This window comes from Tauraco erythrolophus, chromosome 7, assembly GCF_009769465.1.
Source record: "Tauraco erythrolophus isolate bTauEry1 chromosome 7, bTauEry1.pri, whole genome shotgun sequence".
Lineage (NCBI taxonomy): Eukaryota > Metazoa > Chordata > Aves > Musophagiformes > Musophagidae > Tauraco > Tauraco erythrolophus.
Window position 1 is genome coordinate 19062102 of NC_141471.1, and position 21529 is coordinate 19083630.

The following is a 21529-nucleotide window of genomic DNA, read 5'->3' on the forward strand; positions in this document are numbered from 1 at the left end:
AACACAAGATGTTACATTATTATATAAATAAGTATACATGTTCCAAGATAATCAAAGATAGAATAGTGGACTAGAGAATGAATTTAAAAGGTATTGCTCCACCTATTGCAGTGCAGACTCCTACCACATTTACCTCCCCATCTTTCTTAAAAAAGAAAAAAAAGACAAAGACAAAGAAAAAAAAGGCATGTAGGAAACTTCACAATGCAGCCCAGTCCTTCAGCTACTTCACATTGGTTCACACATGTGAGCAGACAGTCCCTTGCTGATGCAAAATCGCTTCTACAGCTGTAGGCATACTTTTATGCGTCTGAGTCCCTGACATCGACACAGCAACTTTTAGTTTCATTTACAGAGACATTTCACAAGTTTACTGAATTAAAGGCCTTGCCTGTTAAATGCACATTTCAACAAACAAAGGCAAAGCTTCTGTATTTAACCTAAACCAGGTTAAAACTAACATAATTCTTTGCCAGAGTTCTAACTTTGTCTTTCCTTCCTTCCTGAAAAGGGTATTTTCTCTTGCAGCCCAAAATATGCATTTTTATGGAACATTCATTACAAAATCTGTCTTAGTTTAGAGAGTAAAACCTTGGTGCCACTGAAGCCAGTAAAATAACTCTGCCATTCTGTCATTGCTCAGAGTATTATGCCCAACATACGTAGCTTACAAGCTTCTCACCTGCCGCGAAAAGGCTGCCAAATCACAAGCCTCTTTCTCTGAGCCTCCCTTCAGTGTCTTAGAGTCTTCAGCCTCTGTACCGGCGCTTTCCCTATCTTTTGTTGTTTGGGGATCATTATTTTGACTGTGTACTGCTTCTGTTGGTGCCTTTATAGTTTTCTCTTGACTTTTGCAAGGTAGTTTCCCTTCTTTTCTGAGTTGTCCCCTTCTCCTGTAACCCCGGTAACTGCTCTGAATAACCACTGCTGCCTTCTCTTTGTCTTTTGAACTTTGTTTTTCTGCCTCAACTTGCTTCCATGAGCCTCTTAGTGACTCTTTTCTTATAATTCCTTTACATTCTGTAGGCATCACTGCTTCGTGTTTCAGGTGGTTTCTTTCCACATCTCTGTCAGTCCTGGGCTGGACCACAACAGATTCTTGATTTTGCTCATCTGCCCTGAGTGTGTCTTGATTATCTTGCTCTTGCTGGGGACTAGGGTCAGCTGTGATTTTGACAGAAGATTTTCTGGACGACTCTTCCAAAGAGGCCTGTTCTTCACCTTCACCAGTATGTTGTACTGCTGGGTTCTGCTTCACAGAAGCTCCCTCTCCTTCAGCAGATGTTTTCTGTTGCTCCTGTACATTCTCCATGTCACTGTACCCAGTGCACTCGCTGCCAGTAACAGCATCAGCTTCCTCTTGAGTCTCCTCGTTTGCTGCTTCTTCCAGTATATCATTTTGAGCTGGCTGCAGTTGTGCTTCAAGGAATTCCACAGCAGATAATTCTTCCTCTGCTATTTTTTTGCACTGTTCCTTTATGTTTTTACGGACTCTGTAGCCTCTGTAATGGCTCTGAACAATGACAGCTGCTTCTTCTTCTGTTTTAGGAAGGGCGCTCTTCAGTCCAGCAGGACTTTCCTCATCATCCTGAAGTTCTTCATCCTTTTCTTTTTCACTAAGGGATGCTGCATTTTCAGTTTGTTTATTTCGAAGTGATTCCCTGAATAGAATAGAGTTTTGGGCAAAAATTATAGCTGAAGGAGATGAAGGATAGTGACAACTTTACAACTACCTTTGGTGGTGTTTGTGTACTAAATAGTAATTTGATATATTGCAACATGGAAAAGATTTAGTGCATATAGCTGGAACTAAAGATAGCAAACCAATCTCTGTCTTTCTGATGATTACTATTTTCTAAAGTGAAAAGGGACATCCCTGTTAAACCCTTCACAGAAAATTGCTGTGGGGGACAATCTAGGCTGCATGAGGGCTAATAAAACAGTAAAGAATTAATTAAAATTTAACAAAAACATAAAGCAGAAACTTTTTAGCACCTCAGATATGTATAAATACATAATTCTAAATGTATTCGTGAAAGAAAACTGCCTCAAGTCACAGTAGAAATGCAAAAAGAATGATTCTGAGCATGAGTCCACATTAAAATTAAAAGTCTTCTTACCTAAACTGTTTTTGTTACTATCAATGTAACTTCAGTGTCAGGTGAAATCTGCTGTTTTCCACCTCTCTGGACTAGTCTCTGCCTACTTAAATGCTATCACTGAAAAAATAGTGGTGATAAGCAAAGTGCTACTAGCTCCATTTCAGAGACTGGGACTACAACCTCATTGGAGAGATTCTTAGAATGTGATTCAACTCACCCAACTTTTAGCTGTTTGACCTGGGCAAGACATCTGGGTTCCTGCTGTCATTGAATCATAGAATTGATTGGATTGGAAGGGACCTTAAAGATCATCTAGTTCCAACCTCCCTGCCATGGGGAGGGACACCTTCCACTAGACTAGGTTACTCAAAGCCTCATCCAACCTGGCCTTGAACACTTCCAGGGATGGGGTATCCACAACTTCTCTGGGCAACCTGTTCCAGTGCTTCACCACCCTCATTGTAAAAAACTTCCTTAAAAGAAGGTCATCACCTAGGCTTATCTCAAAGAGTGACTTAAGATGAGAAGAACAGTTCCTTGCAGATGCCTGTTTCTCACTCTCATCTGAGCATTTTTTACGATGAGCTAGTTCCAAAAAGACTCATCTACAGATTACATTAACCTTACAGGTAAGTACGATATATTTCCCCTAAATATGCCTTTATTCTCTGGGCTTAAAAATATGACAAAATTGGCTACTGGCATTAAAAACCTCCACATAAATGTACATTACCTCTGCATACATATCTAGAGTAATCCTAATTTACTTCACTTTTAATTTTCATCACTGTTCTTCAGCACTGTAGTTACTGAAGGGGGACACAGTTGAGTGACATAAGAGAGAAAATAATGCTACCTCCTACTTTTGAAGATCTTTCTCTGTTTATATCCTCTGTAGTAAGACTGAATTGTTATTGCTGCTTTGTTTCTTGTCTCAGTTAGTTCTTTTCTCTTCTTCCTGAGTAAGTATCCTCTGGCAACTGATACAAATTGTAATACAAAACAACCTTAGGCAACAAGCAACGGGCGTGCCATACATTTCAGACAGTCAAATGAGAAAAGCATTAAACAAAACACAATAAGGAAATACAGACGGGGGTGGTTAATATGATTACATTTCATCTGAAATTATTCTGTCCCACAAAACTTTTTTGAGATTTCAGAAAGCTGTACCCATTCTACGTGAGGATACAAACAAGTTCTTTGTATTTTATTGGACTAAAGAAAATGCAGGAAGACGCAGAATGAAGCAGAAGCATAGTACTATAGAAGTGCCTCTAGAACACAGTGCTCTTAGCTTCATGTACCTGCTTTGCCTGATTCATGCAACTGATTTGACTCAGTCTTTCATTTCCCTGTGAAATGCCTGATTATCAGGCTATAGAGACTACCAGGCTCTCTTCTGGCACAGGCTTGGAATTAGCTGAACATTCAATGGATCAGAGAGAGATGGAACATTTTATAGCACAGCAGTTACAGAAGACTTAGCTCCTTTTGCAAAGACTCATTATTCAAAATGCAAGAGCTCAGCATGAAAGATGTGCTAAGCTCCACAGCAACCAGGTGCACTGTGGTAAGGGTACTCACTACTTGTGCTTTGCGGGAGGCACAAGTTCAAGTTTCTGGTCTGAACCAGGATGAATAAGGATTCAAACATGGGTCTTCCCTGAGACATGTAGGTGCTAACTAGTCACTAGGGGCTTGATGCAGATGCCAGCATATAGGTATCTAGTGCCATCTGAAGTGCTCCAGGATAGCCAAGGCATCTGGATGTTGCTGGCAGAAAGAACAAGACAGACGGGACTTTCTGGGGAGAGAAAGTTGCATATACCACATGAAATAAAGCTGAATATATAGCTGAAATAAATATATATGGCTGGAATAAAGCCAGGCAAGACAACTTAGGGCATCTCAAATGACATTAGATACAATTATGGAGGCAAATGAGTTGAGCATTTGGTGGTTTTGAATAAAATGAATCAAACTCCAGGCTCTGCTGCCTATAAGAGGAGTTTAGATATCTAGGTCAGTTTTGGACATCTACACTGAAGTGTTTTAATCAGAAACTGAATTGAATTCAGAATATTGCTTCAAAAATTCCTGAACTTGCAAATAATTTCCTAATGGGAACTAGCAGAGTCTCCACAGTGCTGTGATTTGGAGGAGTCTGCAATTCCAGGGATTCAGCACAAATCTGCTCATCCCTGACAAAATAAAAACAGTGTTTTGTCAAAATATTTCTGTTGAACTCTAATTCCAAATGCAGTACCAAGACTATGGGGATAGAGGATTCAGGTGATTTAAATACTCTGAGGAGACGGTAGATGTGGGAGCTCTTACTCTAACTCTGCTGAGAGCGTTTTGCAACACAGGGAAAGGTCAAGCTCACTTAAAAATGGAAAGGGAGCATAAGCAGTCTATTCTAACACATCCATGTAACTTGGTGCTAGGTTTTATTTGCTTTAGCATTCCTTACTCATAATTTATACTGACTTGGGCTCCACTAGATGCAGTGGTTCAGCGTTAACAAGCACTGTATAAAAGGGACATAAATTACATCTTGATGATTGGACGTATAGTAAAGAAACCCAAATACTTGTTGGAAGTGGCACACTTGTTTTTTATACTGCAGTCTAACAAAGCCTTAGAAAAGCACAAATTGTAAAGCACTCGGAATAATTCTAGAGTTTCTTGGACTTCTGAGCCAATCCTCATTCCACTTTAATACAAAAGCAGGAGTTATTTTAAAATAAATCAAGTTATGTTGTCAATGGACATGCCAATATAGGCTAAGTCTCATCTTTTTAGACTTATTCTGGTTCACATTTGAAGATTCCTGAGAACTTTGTTATGAGATAGTAGCTGTCTAAGCTTTGTTTTTGAACTGGAAGAGGAGTTTTGTATTGCTTTAGAAATAAATGGGAGGAAAAAGTCTGAGAGATGTAACTAAAAGTGGACTTCCATTTTGTTATGGCTTTTCGTGCACTAAAAAAAGTTGAAATGAAACTGCACACAGGACAGAGAAGGTGGACAAGAAGAAACATTGGGGAGATCAACAAACAGAGCAAAGCGGTAAACTCATACTTTTACACTTGCTAAATATCCTAATATAATCAACGACTTGGAGATGTGCAATTATTTTTGGCACATCACTGGATTTTATTCTGGTTTTAGATTGTTTTCTACACTGATGAAGTTCTACCAATCGCAGTGAAGCGCTCTTCGGTACACACTAACATTGGCTCAGGGAAATTAACAGATGCATCTGACGATGACTAAAACAGTGCTGGTGTTGGTGTATACTCATGAAGGCATATCTGAGGTAGTTTAACTCTAGATAGCCTGGGTACTGGCAGCACTAGCTTATATTTGGGGTTGCCACCTTTGTAATTGCTGAAAGTGCTGTGCAGATTTGTGCCAGCTGTTTTCAGGTCTGTGTCTCTCTAAATGTACTGCTGATGATTTCAGAACTGCCTAGACTACATCTGGCTCAGGGACATCTCTGCAGGGACGTGGAAGACAGAAATACAGGGAGGAAAAAAGGATGTCACATAGCGTACATCTGGACCCAAGGTGATTATTGCTGCAGAAGAGAAGGAATATTTTTCTAGGTTAGATTGTGCAATGGCAAAAAAGAATCAGACACATAAGTGAAATTACAGGTCATAGTCTTCTCAAACGTAACTATTACTGATATGTAACAAAACCTATTCCTAACGGAACAGCACGTACACACACATTATATGCAGACAGTGTCATATGGGGCTTCGACAATACCAGCTGTAATGCTTAGACGTATCAGACTAGGAGTGAAAAGGCTTGCTATGGCATTTAACCAGCCCACATCACAGCTGTGGAAAGTGCCTCTAAGCCACTCTGAGGTACAGGTAAAGGAACACATTGACTTGTTTTAACCACTGTATATAGATATGTAATAGATAAATTATACCTCGGAATGTGCAAATGAGTATAGTCAATCAGTGTAGCTAGGTAATAGCAAAGAATCTGGATCAACATATTGTGTATGGATAGCACATTAAAAGCCACAAAAGCAAACAACTCTTACTTGCTTGAAGTCTAGTAATATATTCTTCCACTTTTTTATTACGTTTTGCGTTTGCGTATTCTTTACGAGCAACAAACCCCCTGTAAGCTGAAAGGAGATGTCAAAAATTAAATAATCTATTATGTACACAAAAGGCTGTAAGAATAAAAAAAGTCTGGAAGGAATTACAGACCTCCATTAAAATATTCATAAATATTTTGCAGGCTTTATCTTTAAAAAAAAAAGGGCAAACAAGCACAAGCTGTAAATCTACATAAAAAACTACGTTTTGTGGTGAGTAAAGTTATTATGAATGAAATGAATATAAACCACACAAGAATCAGAATGTAAAATAAGATGATGTTTGAAACATATTAAAAATTTCAGTTGATGTCTCCATCAACAGTATAATTGGTCTTATTATCTAGGACAGTTAATACATTTTATTTTCATTATTATATTATACGGCCTTGTCAGAGCATGCCAGGATATTATTAATAACAGTATCATCTGTACAATCATGCCCTTCCATTGTTAAAATTGCTTTTAAATGTAACATTGACAAATGTAACCTCAGTAAAGAGATTGTTATAACCTGGTTAAAATAAATTTTTCCTCATAAGAACTGATATCACCAAGTATAAGACATTTTGTCAAACGTAACAGCAGGAAAACAGCAAAATCCATCTATCCATCTATCAACTGTACACACGCACTAGCTTTAAGCAAAATGTTAAATGTTACCTGACTGTATTTTAATAGCACTTTGTTCCCTTTGTTCCTTTATCTTTTTGTATCTCCTTGAACCCAGCCACCCTCTGACACAAGCTTGAATCAAAATAATCATGTCAACTGTCTCTTTCCGCATTAAATTTAGCTGCTCCACATGGTAGTATTTGAGGAATACCTTAAAAAGTGTAGGGAGACAAGCAACAGTTTTAGTTACCCTCCCAAGCCATGTATTCACTCAATCCATTTAACATCAACAAGAGTTACAAGCTGGTTTCAAATGATGAACAGACTCTTTAGCCGTAGTCCCTAAAGGATCATTCCTGTTAAAAACAGCGTTTTGATTGTTTGGGGTATTAGTTTACCCTACTCTCCCCTTCAACACCTTTCATCAGTTCCTGCTATTCATGCTTTCATGGGAAGATGTTCTAAAGTGCCAGTGCAAAACATCAGTCTGTAACTATAAATCTGTTTTCAAAACTATGAGGCTGACAGTTTTGCTAACCTCACAAATCTGAGGTATGTCACATAAACACGATTCAAATCTGGAACCTTCAACCTCTCTGCTTTCCAATTTTGAATCTAAGGCATTGTTTATTTACTACATTGCTTTTATCAAGCATGAAGTTCACATAATTCCTGAAAAACTAGTCCAGCACAAGGGTGTATACTAGAATAAAATAAAATGTGTAGAACGAGCTTGTGCAATTAAGACCATATTTTTGCTTATTTTGCAGAATTTCCCCTGTCTTTGATCGCTTGTTGGTACAGATACAGGTTAACCCTAATTAAAGTAAATGTAAGCTATAGATCTCACATCTCAAGATATGCTTCCCTTGACTGTGTGTTGTCCATTAGCCTCACTAATACAGCAGAGGGAAATAAAGGTTGAGGAGGAGGTAACTTCATGGCTTCTGTCCCACCTATCCAGGGAGACATCTCAGAAGAAAAACAGTTGTTTCTTCTACACTGAGGTGATTTCAAATGGATTAGGATCCATCTCTCTCTATTCATATCCTTCCTGGACACTTCTGTTACACTATCGCATAGAGAGACTTGGTGCAGTACTTGTCTGACACTTCTTTTCTCTAGCAGACCTCCTCAGATCTACCAATTAGGAGGGGTATGTGTGTCCCTCTCTGGCACACTGGGAAGACTGCTGAGCTAGAACCAAAAGCATCAGTATGGGAACAGACATGTTTCTCTTATAACAAAGTCTTCGCCACACTTCACACATACAGGATCAGCCCGCTATCTCTTCCCCCAGTGCTCAGCAAAATCTGCCACAGAGGCCTCTGGCTGGAAAGCCAAAACCTTCTCCTCTCCCTTTGTGAGTCTCATTGCTCCAGGGAAGAAGTATTACTCCTTTTCCTTAAGAAAGCTTGGACTAAGCTCACTGGGATCCTCAATACCACATTTTTTGAAATAAAATGCAAGCAGTGTTGTTGTCACATACTGCTTTGCACTGTGGCCTCACTACAGCTGATCAGAATTATGACACTTCACAGGGTCAGGATTTCAGCCAGACATCAGGGAACAGTACCTGGCAAAGGGTGGGTTTTTTAACCAATAGAGACCAAGAGCTACCCCAACCAAATGGAGGAGAAAACAAATTGCTTAATAAGTTTACAATGACATGCTGCAACAATGCAGATACAGTATACAAAAAATTACTTTAGTTTTTCCAAGAACCCAGTTGTCAAGGCGCGCCTTTTCCAAGATGGCAGCACAGGTTTCCGGGCTGACTGGAGGATCATCATTTGTTTTGTAACAGATGAGGTAATACCTGAAGAAAAACATATGATCTTTTATTCCATTAATAGTGAGCAATAGATGCAAACGTACTTAAACCATTCATTTAAATAATAAAACAGTTGCATGAAAGAAAACATAGCACTGAAAAAAACAAAACAGCACACGAAAGAAATTGCTATGATTTATATGCAGTACTGAGAAACTCAATCAAAAGTAGATGAGTAACATACTGCACACCCTGGAGGGTTGTTTATTTCTATATCAACACCAGAAGGCTTTTGAAAAGTGTGCAACTCAAGTAGAGTTGAACAACAGTTCTTTGCTGCTCTGACTCTGCATTCTGTGAAAGTGATTTCAGCAGCAAAATAAAAATATTTTAAAAGATTTTCTGCCTAAATTAGCTTATTTCATATCGAGAAATGTCATGAAAATTTCATCTTATCTCATGTGCTAGACCATCTACCTTTGAGACAGTTAACCTGATGTAAGATGATGTGAGATGCATCCCAGCTCTTGTTACCTCCTTGGATTCAGCTTTGCAGATTCTTTTGGAACATACACATGCTGCTATGACATACCATATGTAAGCATTTAATCTGTCAAACTCATTACTCAGAACTAATTCCAACTGGAAAAAGAGGTCAGGATGCTGAGCTGCTGGGTAGGAAAGTTCTTGTGTGTTCCAGGACTTTCCAAAATGCTCCATAACTAAATAAACCATAACTATCTTGGCTTTTTTAATTCAGGAAAATTACATGAATTATGTGTACTTCCTGACAGTACATTCTACTTTTTTCTTGTTATTCAGCCTTTATACACAAAGCCTAGGTTCACACCAGCTTTAAATAAGGCTAATAATTTCCTCATGGAATAATAATAAAAGAGACAATGTTCATTCCTATATTATCACCAATTCCTACAGCTCCTTTTTTTTCCTTTATACTACACAATGAATTGGCTTATTTTCATTCTAACAAAATAATTTTGCCATTATCCCAGGTCTACCTGTAACTCTCCACTATGGGAAAAAAAAAAAAAAGACAAGGAGAGATATACTTAATAAAAATACCTTTTTGTGTGAGGGCCGTATCTGCACAGCCTTGCTGCAGTCAGGGGCACACTCTCTGGAGAGCTACCCTGTTATGTTCACTGCTTTCTTCTCTTTTACCTGAACAGTAACATTTTTTATAAAAAGCAGTGATCAAAAGCCACAGCACATCTTGGTGCAGTGATAAGCACCTTTTCCCATGCCGCACTCTTCCAAAACAGAAATAGTCCCAGGATTATTCTTTCCAGAAACAGTGCTGTAAGAACATCACTTTGTCCTTCCTCTCTCTCCTCATACACCTGCAGCACTCTGCTTCTAGCTCCTTGTTTCTAGTGCACTATTACATTTAAGTGCCTGTCCAAATGGGTGTTGCTTGCTTCCTCCCAGTTTTGATCTCCATTCCACAAATCTCAGTTCTGATTGAGGCAAATACTCAGGGTCTTTATTTGTAAGAGAGAAGTACAGATTAAGTGCTCAGGATCAATTTGCGGGGGGGGGGGGGCAGAGGTAGAAGAAATAGATAGTTAAGGAATTATAAAATCATAGTGAGTTCATTACTCTTCTTAACAAGTGAGTAACATTTTAAAATTATATTTTGTCAATTAATGAACTTCTTGGCCCTAGATTAACAATACCAAATTCTCATCCACTCTGCACAAGCAGACACTGCACAGTGCTGAACATCAGGAGCTAGAGAAACCGTGGTGCTCCTTGGATGCTACTGCCCCAAATTCTTGGCTTTAATTTGAAGCATTACATTCCTAAACCTCAAGTCTTTGAAGAAAACTTGCAGATTATAAGCAAGACAATTTTTACCCAAATACGCAGGGAGCCTGAAACAATCATCCTGAGATGATACCCTCTTTCCCTATCAAAAAGGGGTCACTGATCTTGTGCCTGAACTACTCTTTGTCATCCAGTCTGTAATCTTCTTTGTCACAGGAATTGTCTTTGTATTTTTTCTTTAAAGACCATACCAAAGACACTGCTGATGCTTAGCAAAAACTGGGCAGCAATGACAGGAGAAAAAAAGGCTTCTTCACATCAATGTTACCGTTTTATGAAGTTAGCGAACAGTATACGGTGTGAATAACCCTGTCGTCGAATTCTTGCTGTCTCCAGAATTCCTGTGTAACGCAGCTGAACCAACACTTTTTCTTTATCGAACTTGTTTGCCTGCCGGTCGTTGTTTGGCTTGATGCACCTGACAAAATGAGGCTGGCCGACGACCATTTTGGATAACAAATCCATCAGAGAATACTGCAAGAAAGTAACAAGATATCTGCCACCAGGATATTTATAAAACTTGCAGGTCCACGTGTAGCTGAAACTTTATTTCATATGATTAGAATCATGTCCCAACCCGTTTACATTTCAGTAAGCTGGTACTTTAATGGTAGATGAAGTAAATGACCCAACAGCAATTCTATCCTTGGTAAGATCTCTAAGTTACTAGTGTATACTACTTGAAAGAAACACTCACTCCAAATGGATGTACCAAATTCCACCTGGAACATTCTCACAGACTGCCATAATGTCTAACATACGACTGTTACTCTCCTTGCACTTATTTGCGTCTCTTGGAGCCTTGTTAGGTAATTACAGCCCACTTTTTCCTGTTGTCACTTATTTGAAGATCCTTATTCACCCACAGAGTAAATCATCCACCTACGGATGGGAAGTGGAAGAGCAGCAAGCCAATAAATACTGCCATCCCTTCATTAGACTGGAGGAAACTAAGGCCACCCTAGAAGGGAGGCTGCTTCAACTGCTCTGATCTAGAATGTCCTGTTCATTGTATAGGCTGATGGTGATAGTATAGCTGCCCTGCCAAGAGGAAACCTCTGAGGAGGGCAAAACTAGAAGTAAACAAAATCACGATTCCAAAGTTTTGCTTTTGCCACCTCACCAGGGTACCAGGCTAGCAGAGGGGATGCAGTTTGTAGCTCCCCACACCAACTGAGGTGAATCTGGCTGTAAACAACCTTCACTGATGTTTCGTAAAATTGCTTCATGGGAGGATCTTATTAAACACAAATGAAGAGGCTCATTCCTCAAGATTCAACCTGACTCAACAGAAAGAGGCAGCCAGGAGGTAATGCAGTTCAGCAGTAGGTTGGATACATGAAACTAGCGTACAACGCCAAGAGCCATATGTTTCCTATTAAAACGTGCAATTCCATTCTGGACAGATGCTGCACCATGCAGCAAAGTGCTTAATTAGCTTCATTGCTAGTGTGCCAATCGAACACAAACAAGTAGGACACGCTAATGGATAATTTTTTTTCCACTCAGTCTGAGGTGGCAGATGCTTTTCTCAGTCACACATAGGTTTCCGCGTATGAGTAAGCCAGCGGGGCTGAAGCTGAATCTTCATTTAAGAGCATTAGCTAGCATGACCTGAGCAGGAATTTCCACTACAGAAAACAATAACAGAAAAGTGTAAATATAATTAACTCATTTGCAGGTTCTGATGCTAGATGTGCTGGTAATGCACTGAACCATAGACATCAGGTTTGAATGAGATTCAATAAATTTTTTCCATCTAGAACTTTAAAACACTATGCAGCTTTGGACCACCATGATACCTAGGCTGAAATTATCCTTCACAATCCACAAAGCTGTGCAATTGTATCTACTAAACAGAGATCTTCCTCCTTACTGTTCTCTGTCATAGATGTGTATGAACTCTTACAGGTCATGAACATCACCTCAGTCATCTTTATGTTTTTGCTGGGAGATATGACTAATAAGAGTTGGAAATTGAGAACTGAGCACAAGTGAACCAACTCTGTGCATCGCTTTGGAGGAAAGAATGCTCTTCACACCTATTTTCTGTCGCAGGACCAGCAGCACGGCCAGTGCTTGGGAGGGTAAGGAGCACTGCCAAAGGAGACACAAGGATGGGCTCAGGACAGCCTCTGAGCAGTGACCATCAAGATCTTTCTCTGAAGCTCCTGCTCCAAATTAACTTTGCCTACTTGCTTCTTAAACTCTTAAAGAAATGCTGTACCACTAATGTCCAACCTCCCTTTATCTCCCTTGATGGAAAAGCAAGCAAGTGAAAGATTAATATTGATCATCATACATCACCATGACAAAAATTTGGCTGCATAATCAAGTACAATTAAAGACCAAACATCACAATCTCGTCTGGATATTTGTGCTGCACAGACCACTGCACCATATATGCAGTTCACAAACTCTAAATGGATCACTGTTGACTCTAAGTCAACGGGTGCATTTCAAACAGTGAAAGAACAAACATTCATTCTAGTCTAGAAAAATTTATTGAAAGATCTGATATCTTACTCTGAAATAAGAAGCGACTGTCTGTGTTTTCATGCTGGTTGTCTCTCTTGGATGATGTCCAGTATCTCCTGCTTCATTCTACAAAGATGAAGAAAAAAACGATACTTCATCTCTGTTGAGCCTGTAGAGCTTTTTCCAATGCCACAACAAAGCACCCCTCAGAGAACATCATTAATTGAAAGAAGTATTCTAAACAGAACAAGTTACAGCATGATCACTAGCACAAATCAGTTACACCAGTACATTACATTACTTTGCTACACAATACACAAACGTTCACACACAGAGGACACAATTTGATAACGGAGCGTCTAAGTAACTGCCACAAATAACCTGACAATGTCTGACGTCTTGTCTGTTATTTCATCATCACTGTTATTTTGGTAGTTCTCTAAGGAACTTGACTGTACTCCACAACAATATTTTAATTTCTATTTTTGTTACTGTATGGCTAGGAAGTCAACTTTTTTTTTTTTTTCTCTGAAGTTGTTATAAAACTATAGCCAGAAAGAAGGGAAATGTTAGGTTTTTACCTCACGGAAGGAATACGAATTGCACAACACAAAGATATCCAGCTAAACAGAAAAGAAAATAGGAGAGGGAGAAAAACCAAGGAACGGGTTACTTGCTTACTTTTAGTACCAACAACAGTATTGCCTTTCAAGTTTAAATTAGTATTCAATGCAGAATCATGAGATCAGTTTTCTTACCTTTGTACGACTGATTGATTTCTGAGGGGTCCACATTTGGTAACTGATTGTAGTTTTGCTTTTAGTGTGTGCCAGATTACCTATGGGAAGATGAAAGAAAGCAACCTACCAAAATGCTTCCATGTCATCTAAACTAAAAACTATGCTGAACCACCTTATTCATGCCCCCAGTGTAACCATATGATTATAAAGGTCGTTGATTTTTTTTGTCCTCATTTCCCCTTTTACCCTTGGGATGGAACAAGCTCTGAAGAAGTTGCATGAAGATGGAACATGGGCTGAATTTTCCTCCTTCAGCACTTATGTCACCTACTAGAGCAAAAAAATAAATAAGCAAACTGCTGCAGAAGGTAAGAAATATACATCTTAGAGCATCCATGTGGTTTTACCCTAAGGATGTTACTGCACTATTCTAGTTCTAAGCCTACATGTATACTAGTTTAAAAAAAAGTGTTAGCACCCTTGTCTGGCCCTGAGGGCAAGTGACATGGCATGACTCTAGCATATATAGCTAAACTCTATATTTCACTACTCTTTTAACCTCCTGGTTAAAAAAAACCATGTTGTGTCTTTCCACAGAGCTTGTTGGAAACCATTGCTGGCCTGTGCTTTCTCCTGAAGTATGCCTGGATATTTCTGGGAGACTGCTAGACATGGTCCAAAACTGTCCCAGGGAGGCATGCTAACAATTAATCAGAATGGGCTCCTGTGGGAGTGTTTCAGCTACTGTTCACTGGCCCTGTTTGGTTTACTAGCATAGACATAGTCTTAAGGCTCTAACCTTGGAATTCTTAATTAATACCTTTATTATGATGACTTGAAGGACTAGATGCATTGGAGCGGTTTACATAGACACTGGTCTTCTAAAGAAATAATGAAAATTCTGCTGAGCCTTCCATCATGTCACTCTATGTTGATAAACCTCATCCATTGCTGCATGCTGCCAGTGCTTCTACTAATAACATAACACCTCTGGAATCTTGCTCTTCACTGGGAGAGCTTGTAAGCTCTCTGTGCTCAGCTACTACCAGTAAGACATGGGTAAAAGTTGGATAAACAGCTTCAAATATAAGGTAGGCTGAGCTAATGCAGCATGTATTATGTGATGACATCAAGGGCTAAACCTCCCTCGGGCTTAGCTGTATATCACAGAGTGGGAAGGAAAGAGAGAGGATTACTCACACCCAACTTTAGCTATCTGAAAGTGAGGTGTCTACTGGGTTCCCTGCTGTATTCAGTGGAGAGAGGCACCTTCAGAGGAGATATATCCCATCCTAAGAGAAACACCTGAGATAGGTAGGATTGGTTGGACTCCGGCTAAACCTCTACATTTCCACTGATTCTAGATAAGTTATTTAGATCAGAAATCTAACTTTTAGTTAGATTGGCTATAGCTGGATGGTTTGGGTCAGTTTTGAAAGGCTACACACCATGTTTCATAATATTTAACAAGATGACTAAAATAACTTTCAGTTATCTTGCAAACATTACATAAGACTTGGGATCAGTTCTTGGGACCATTTGAGCCCTGACTTTGGCTCTACAGAAATTATAGTTTAGTATCTTAACAGATATCAACAAGTCGAAAAGTTCAGGCAAGGACATTGAGCTCAGTGTTTTCCCAAGAACACTGACTCAAAATATACCTTCAAGATCAAATTTTGCATTCCATCAGCAAAGCTCCCTTTGTGAAGAAGAGGAGCTTTGCCAAAACCTCAGTTTCTGTAAGCTACGATAACATTTTAGAGAAATTTCCATTAGGCTTTTCTAACGTAGCTTTTCTGTTCTACTACAAGTGCCTCTCCCATGTAGTTGTACAAGCAAGTAATGTTGTAAAGTACTTTTTGTATGGTGTCAATGCCATCCCACAGAGAGTAACACAACACAGTAACAAGCTGGTTGTAAGGTGACTTACCCATCATCCTAACCCAGGTGGGCAAGAACCTGGTTCTACTAAGGTGCAACTTAACAAGTAATTTCTGTAGAGCCAGTCATATTCCTCCACCCCAACTTCTGAACTCTCTGAGGAAGGGCTCACTACTGGGACCCCATCAGTAACCTATTGTAAAGGACTAAAAGACTGGGGGAATAGAGGAGTCTCTCTCACTCGTTGCAGCAGACGTTAGGAGCCCCAAACTTGGTTCTCTACTATGTTAGAGAAAAATTGCACTGAGACAAACCAGGCAATTTATATATGCCCTTTCCGAAAAAGGCCAGTGACTTACCTGATCCTTTCTGTTCAGTCCTCAACTCAAGGGATGCTCTCCACTCCCTGTCTTGCTCCCCTACCCTGAAGAGAGGACCCTGAAAGAAGCCTCTACCACTTCCTTGGCACTTGACCAGACCATTCCCTCCCCTGCAGCTTGAGATGGCTGGGGCTCCATTCTGTATAGATTCTAGGGTTGGAAAGTTAAGCCACAAAGTGTATACTGTCATCAACAAATGGTCATATGAAACCTAGCAGTGATCATCACGAAGGCTAGAGAAGAGTAAGATTACCACAACAGCAATACCTGTTTTTGTAAGAGGATGGGTTACCAACTGTCGTGTCAGATTGTTTTCAGATGATCGCAGTAGCAGCACAATATCGGCTGGCAGAGTATCTCTATTTTTGGCTAGGAATCCGCTTGCATTATATAGAACCTGTTTAAAAGGTGAATTTATGCATCTTATGGGCTTTTGAAAAGTGATTGCAAACTTAAGCACTCTGGCATGTGGCTTTTAATGTATCCAGATACATAAATGGTTTTTCAGCCACCAGACTCACTCTTGCTTACAGTCTTTCTTTTGATCCCTGAAAGTTCTAACTTTTCAATACTGAGAATCATTATGATGCAGATCACTAAAAGCAAATCCATCATTCCAAAGTAGCTTGAGACATTTATTTTCCCTAATGCAGATATGTTAACATGAGTTTTAGGTAGTGTGGATTTATCATTAGGACAAGTGTATTGTAGTCCTCCTTTACATCAGTACACGTGTAAATGCACAATTAACAATGCACTTGATTTCAACCACATCACACAGGATTACCCATATGATTGTACAATCTTTCTGTCCCATTCATATCATGTTGTACTGGACCCAGGACTTATCACTCTTCCTAGAGATCTCTGTATTAATTGCAGAGGAAGTTTTCAAAATCACAAACTGCATATTAGCAATTGAAATCTCTCTAAAAATTCCAGGAATGGTGTAACTAACTCAGAATATACCTTCAGAACTCTATCTCGATGATGCTGTAAAGGACTCACAAGAAAACCAGGCCTGTGAAGAAGGGTAGAAGATGTTGGCATATCCAATTTAGAAAAAATCCTCCAAAACAACTCAGTAAGAGTCTTCAATTACAAAAAAAGGCTTGTAGAGGAAGAGGAAATAAATTTTTCTCCAGTTCCACAGTAAAAGGACTAGGAGAAATGAACTTAAATTACAGCAATGGAGATATGTTAGACAGCAGGAGAAGCTTCCTAATGAAAAATCTTGTTGAACACTGGAAAGGACTGATGGGGCACTGGTGGAACCCCTGTCTTCAGCAGCTAGTATCAGGAATGGTACAGGGAGAGCTGGCTCTCTGCTTCTCACCAATGAGATATGCTATGCTGGTAAACTGTAATTCAGCTGGAGACAAGGTTCAGAGGAGTTACTGCAGGCCTTTTGTAGCTGTCTGTCCTACACAAGGGACAAGTTATTTTCCGTCAACTGATAGGCAGTATGTTGCCTCTTTCCAGGCCAGCTGCTCCAGCACTGCAAAGACCCAACATAGTTTCCCATGAGAGACGGCAATGCCCGCTCCATACCGGTTTAAACGAGCTCAAAAGGAGGTGGGAGCTCCTGCTTTCACAAGGCAAAGTTCAGGTGACCAGTGGCATCTTGCTGCAGTGCATCAGCAACTCCTCCTGAGTTTGAAAGGCATGTGTAGCAAGTCACCTTGAACAGGAGAGCAAGACAGCCCTCACCAAATGAAGCAGAAAGTAGGGCTTACACTAGCTATCTGGCCAATGACAAAGTACAGAATCAAGAAGTTAGGCTGATGGGTGTATGAGGTAGGATAAGGAACGGAGCTAGATTCTGATTCGAAGCAGTGGGAACAAGAATGGCACAGGACTTTGAGGAACGAAGGGAAAGAGCACCGAGTTGCATTATGTAATTATGTAATGGTTATTTTTTGTTTTACAGTCAGTGACTGTACACTGGTGACATTTAAGGAAAATACACTCCTGCTATTGTTTTTTTTTGTGAGGGAAAATAACTTTTCAATTTACTTTTGATGTGTAAGGCACTGCCAACACTTCCATGTCAGGCCTGAATAGATGAAGGTTGAGAATCAACCCAGTTGACCTCTTCCATTTCCTTCCAGCCCTACCGTTACACAATCCCCAACTAATATATCATTAGGTCTCTTACCTTTCCTGCATAATGATAAATCCCAAAGGTTAGATCTACTCTTTTGGGTCTCCAAAAATATTTTGACTTCAAATTATCTTCAAATTTTTCTGAAAGGAAAAACATAGATTATCTTACTGGGGTTACTGCACAGTAATTGTCTTCTCAAGCTGGATCCCTCTAAGGATATTGCCTGACTTCTCAGACAACACAGAGGCACAAAACAGACTCTGATGTTTTTTAAGTACAAAGATACCATAATGGTCTTGAAACAAAAGGCACTGGATAGAGAATATGGGTGCTCTTGAATCAGTTACTTTGTACCATTTTTTTTTCTGTGTGATCTCAGAAAATCACTTGGGTTTCTAAGCTTTCGATCTTCATATATGAAACAGTGTAGTAATCCTTCCTAAGGATTCCTTGGGGAATTGTGAGGAAACATCTACCAATTGATTGACGGCCTCTGTATTGTAGACTGTAAAGTATGAGAACAGAAAGACAACAAGCCCATATAATTGCTTTAGCATGGGCATTGTTACTGGATGTTACTAGATTTGGTATTCGTTAAAACTCTCATCTGACACTGCCCATTCAAAAATGAGTAAACCAAGGTTTTATCTGCACAGAAACCCCACTGAAATAACTAAATTAACAGTAATTGCAACTACTTAGCAGCACTGAAATATTCAGGATCTGAAATACAATGTATTTAGGTGTTTTAATTAATTTTAACTTCTGAATAGAAAAAAAAAAAAGCAAACAATTTACTGAAAGGTGCTGAGGTACGTTTGCAGCCATTACCCTTAAAAAGTACCAAAATTCTTGTCCGGATATGGCTCACCAAAAATCTCAAGAGCTGAACATAACTCAGCTTCGAAGGCAGTGTTCTTGGTATATGAGTCTAGAGTTTTAAGTCAATTTGATCTTTATCTTTCCAGCCCTGAAGCTAAAAATTCCTGAAGGCAGGAGAATTCAAAACCTGGATCAGCAGCTTAGGTTCCTTTATACTCTTGATGTTTCTCTATCAATTTCGAGATGCATCCATCCCCGCATGCATGCCTCCCTCAAACATACTGTGACACTGGAACATGGGCTGGCAAAAAACCATAACTAGCATATAGCCTACACTGGACACACCAAACAGAAATCTAACAGAGAGACAGCCTGCAAAACTGTGCAATTAACCATATACTTACCTACAAGTGTCTGATCTGTTGCTTGCGGGAATCGACTTTCCTCATCCAGCAGGGACAATAAACCCATTGGTTTCTGCAGAAACATATCTAAGAGGGGTCTGTTGTCCTCATATTCTATAACTCTTGCATCAACACCTTCATACAGGTATTCATTCTATAACAAGCAGCAGAAGGCATGTTTTGTCTATGTATACAGAACTACTTCAAAAAATAACTCACAAACTCTCAATTGTAGCAAAATAAAACTATATTGAAAAAGAATGCCCTGGGGCTAGAGACATCAAGGTTTTGCAGGAGCAAATGTCAGTTGGGATGTATCACACTGTCAGGCTATAGATTTTAACTTGTCTTTGGATATGCAAGTGCTTACTTTGGTAAAGTAAGATGCTTTCCAGGAATATGCAAGAATTAAGGAAACAGAATTGAAGATATAGTGTTTGCAGAAGGAGACCTCAGTGTCTATTTACTTCCTTGATCTTCAATGTAAAAAATATTTCTTAGTCCTTTAGAGCTACATTTGCACTCCTAATTTGTTGCGCAGATCTATCTGATGTACAGCAGCCAAGATTCACAAAACTACAGATTACAGAGGCCTCACTTGTTTGATCTCATTCCTCAAACACCTGGAAAAGTTCTTATGTGGAGAAGAATGGTGCACACACTTTCTAATAATTAAAGAATGGTGTATATACTTTCTAAAAATTAAATAAATTGTCTCTGGTTGGCCTCTACAACATTTTTGCTCCTTTTAATGAACTAGGGAAAGGTATTCAGCAAGATCAAAAAAAAAAAATAGACAAGCTGGTCGGGTTTTTTGTGTGTGTTTGTTTGTTTGTTTGTTTGTTTCTTGAAGACTGCAAATATCTTTGGATTCCTACCAGACTGAGAAAAACCTGATAACAAACGCTGTGTCCACAGTGTGTTGTGATGGTTTTACCTTGAAAATAATTTAAATTACAGCTGAAGAATACAAGAATGACTTTCTTTAATCCTTCAGCAAGGCAGAGGACAGCCATAGATTTACCAAGAGAAAGATGCCCTAGGGACTGCCTCCCTCCATTATTTTCACCTGTATTAGGTAACGCAATAGCAGTTATCCACTGCACAGTTCAGTCCTGTGCAGACTGGCTGCTCCCTACACTATGAAACACATAATTAAGCCTTTTGATATACTTTAAAAATCATGCCTCTTCCAAAGGACAGGACTTTATAAAAGTGTTGTGTTAATGTATAGTGTTAACATCACAGTTGTGCTATCCTGAATTCATTGTGAGAAGAGTGCCATAAACATGAATGATGGCTAATATTAATGAGTTCAAAGACCTCTAACCCTGAAAGACCTCTCCTTATGTGTCATTCACTTGACTCTGAATGATAGTCAGGAGTGAGTGAAGGTGGCAATACAGTGAGTGCTTCAAAAAGGCGTTAACTGCCACATACAACAGGAAAGCACACGTTATTAGACCTCATACGTCTCCATCTCTAAGCCAGAAAGAAACAGCAAAATGAATAAAACAACACTATCTTGGAAATACAGGCCCAAATAAATAAATCTGCCGATCCATTTGAAAGAGAACGCCGAAAATATACCTAAACCCTTCCACTGTAGAGATTGATCCAATTTCCCAGGACACTCCTCACTCTAAGGATAGGTTATGGCTCAGTTTATATGCCCATACAAGGGTGTAGGCAGTAAGAATCTCTCCTACAGCCCCATGAGGGCTCAGACACGTAACATCAACTTCATTCACATCTCCCCTGGAGCAGTGGACAGGTGGAGTTTTGCTTTTTATTTTAATCAATGACCTGAGTAGCAGGACAAGACAGGAGAGTAATAAATGTATCACTGATATAGGCAAGAAGTTAATTATATACCTGTAAGAGCTAGTGGCAGGAAGGGAATGACTCCATGTTATCTGCCAAAGATAACACCAAAGTAGAGGCAGCTTAACTGAGGGCTACGGCTGTACTGACACACAGATGTTACGTTCATGAAACCAGCTGTTACTGCTTAGGATTATAAAGAGTACGCTTATCAAGGGGGAAAAGGGAAGAGATTGCTCAGGATGAATCTAGCAGAGAAGAGTGTTTCTGTGACAGACATCCTCAAACAAGCTCTCACAGGCAACCTATCTAATGATTAACTTATTCAACTTCGAATGCTTGTGAGAGAGGCTGGTTTAGAGAGCTGATAAAAGAGTTCTCCTTGAAACTGAAGGGAGGTCTGTAATAGCTGTACTACACCGTAA

General features: G+C 39.5%; 1 protein-coding gene across 3 annotated transcripts in view; it reads right to left on the reverse strand.

The window, feature by feature from the left end:
- Positions 1-21529, reverse strand: part of MYO3A (myosin IIIA) — a 121696-nt gene that overhangs the window by 18390 nt on the left and 81777 nt on the right. Inside the window, exons 19-31 of one of the 3 annotated variants that reach the window (XM_086614534.1) lie at positions 19281-19434; positions 18106-18194; positions 16215-16344; positions 15927-16097; positions 13702-13781; positions 13525-13566; positions 12992-13069; positions 10734-10939; positions 8551-8662; positions 6892-7054; positions 6169-6255; positions 2959-3082; positions 683-1661 (exon numbers count right to left, since the gene is read on the reverse strand). In XM_086614534.1, the coding sequence (XP_086470660.1) occupies positions 683-1661; positions 2959-3082; positions 6169-6255; positions 6892-7054; positions 8551-8662; positions 10734-10939; positions 12992-13069; positions 13525-13566; positions 13702-13781; positions 15927-16097; positions 16215-16344; positions 18106-18194; positions 19281-19434 (2415 nt within the window). Of the gene's footprint in view, positions 1-682; positions 1662-2958; positions 3110-6168; positions 6256-6891; positions 7055-8550; positions 8663-10733; positions 10940-12991; positions 13070-13524; positions 13567-13701; positions 13782-15926; positions 16098-16214; positions 16345-18105; positions 18195-19280; positions 19435-21529 lie in introns of all 3 variants that reach the window. The other 2 variants (XM_086614536.1, XM_086614535.1) reach the window with 2 other exon arrangements.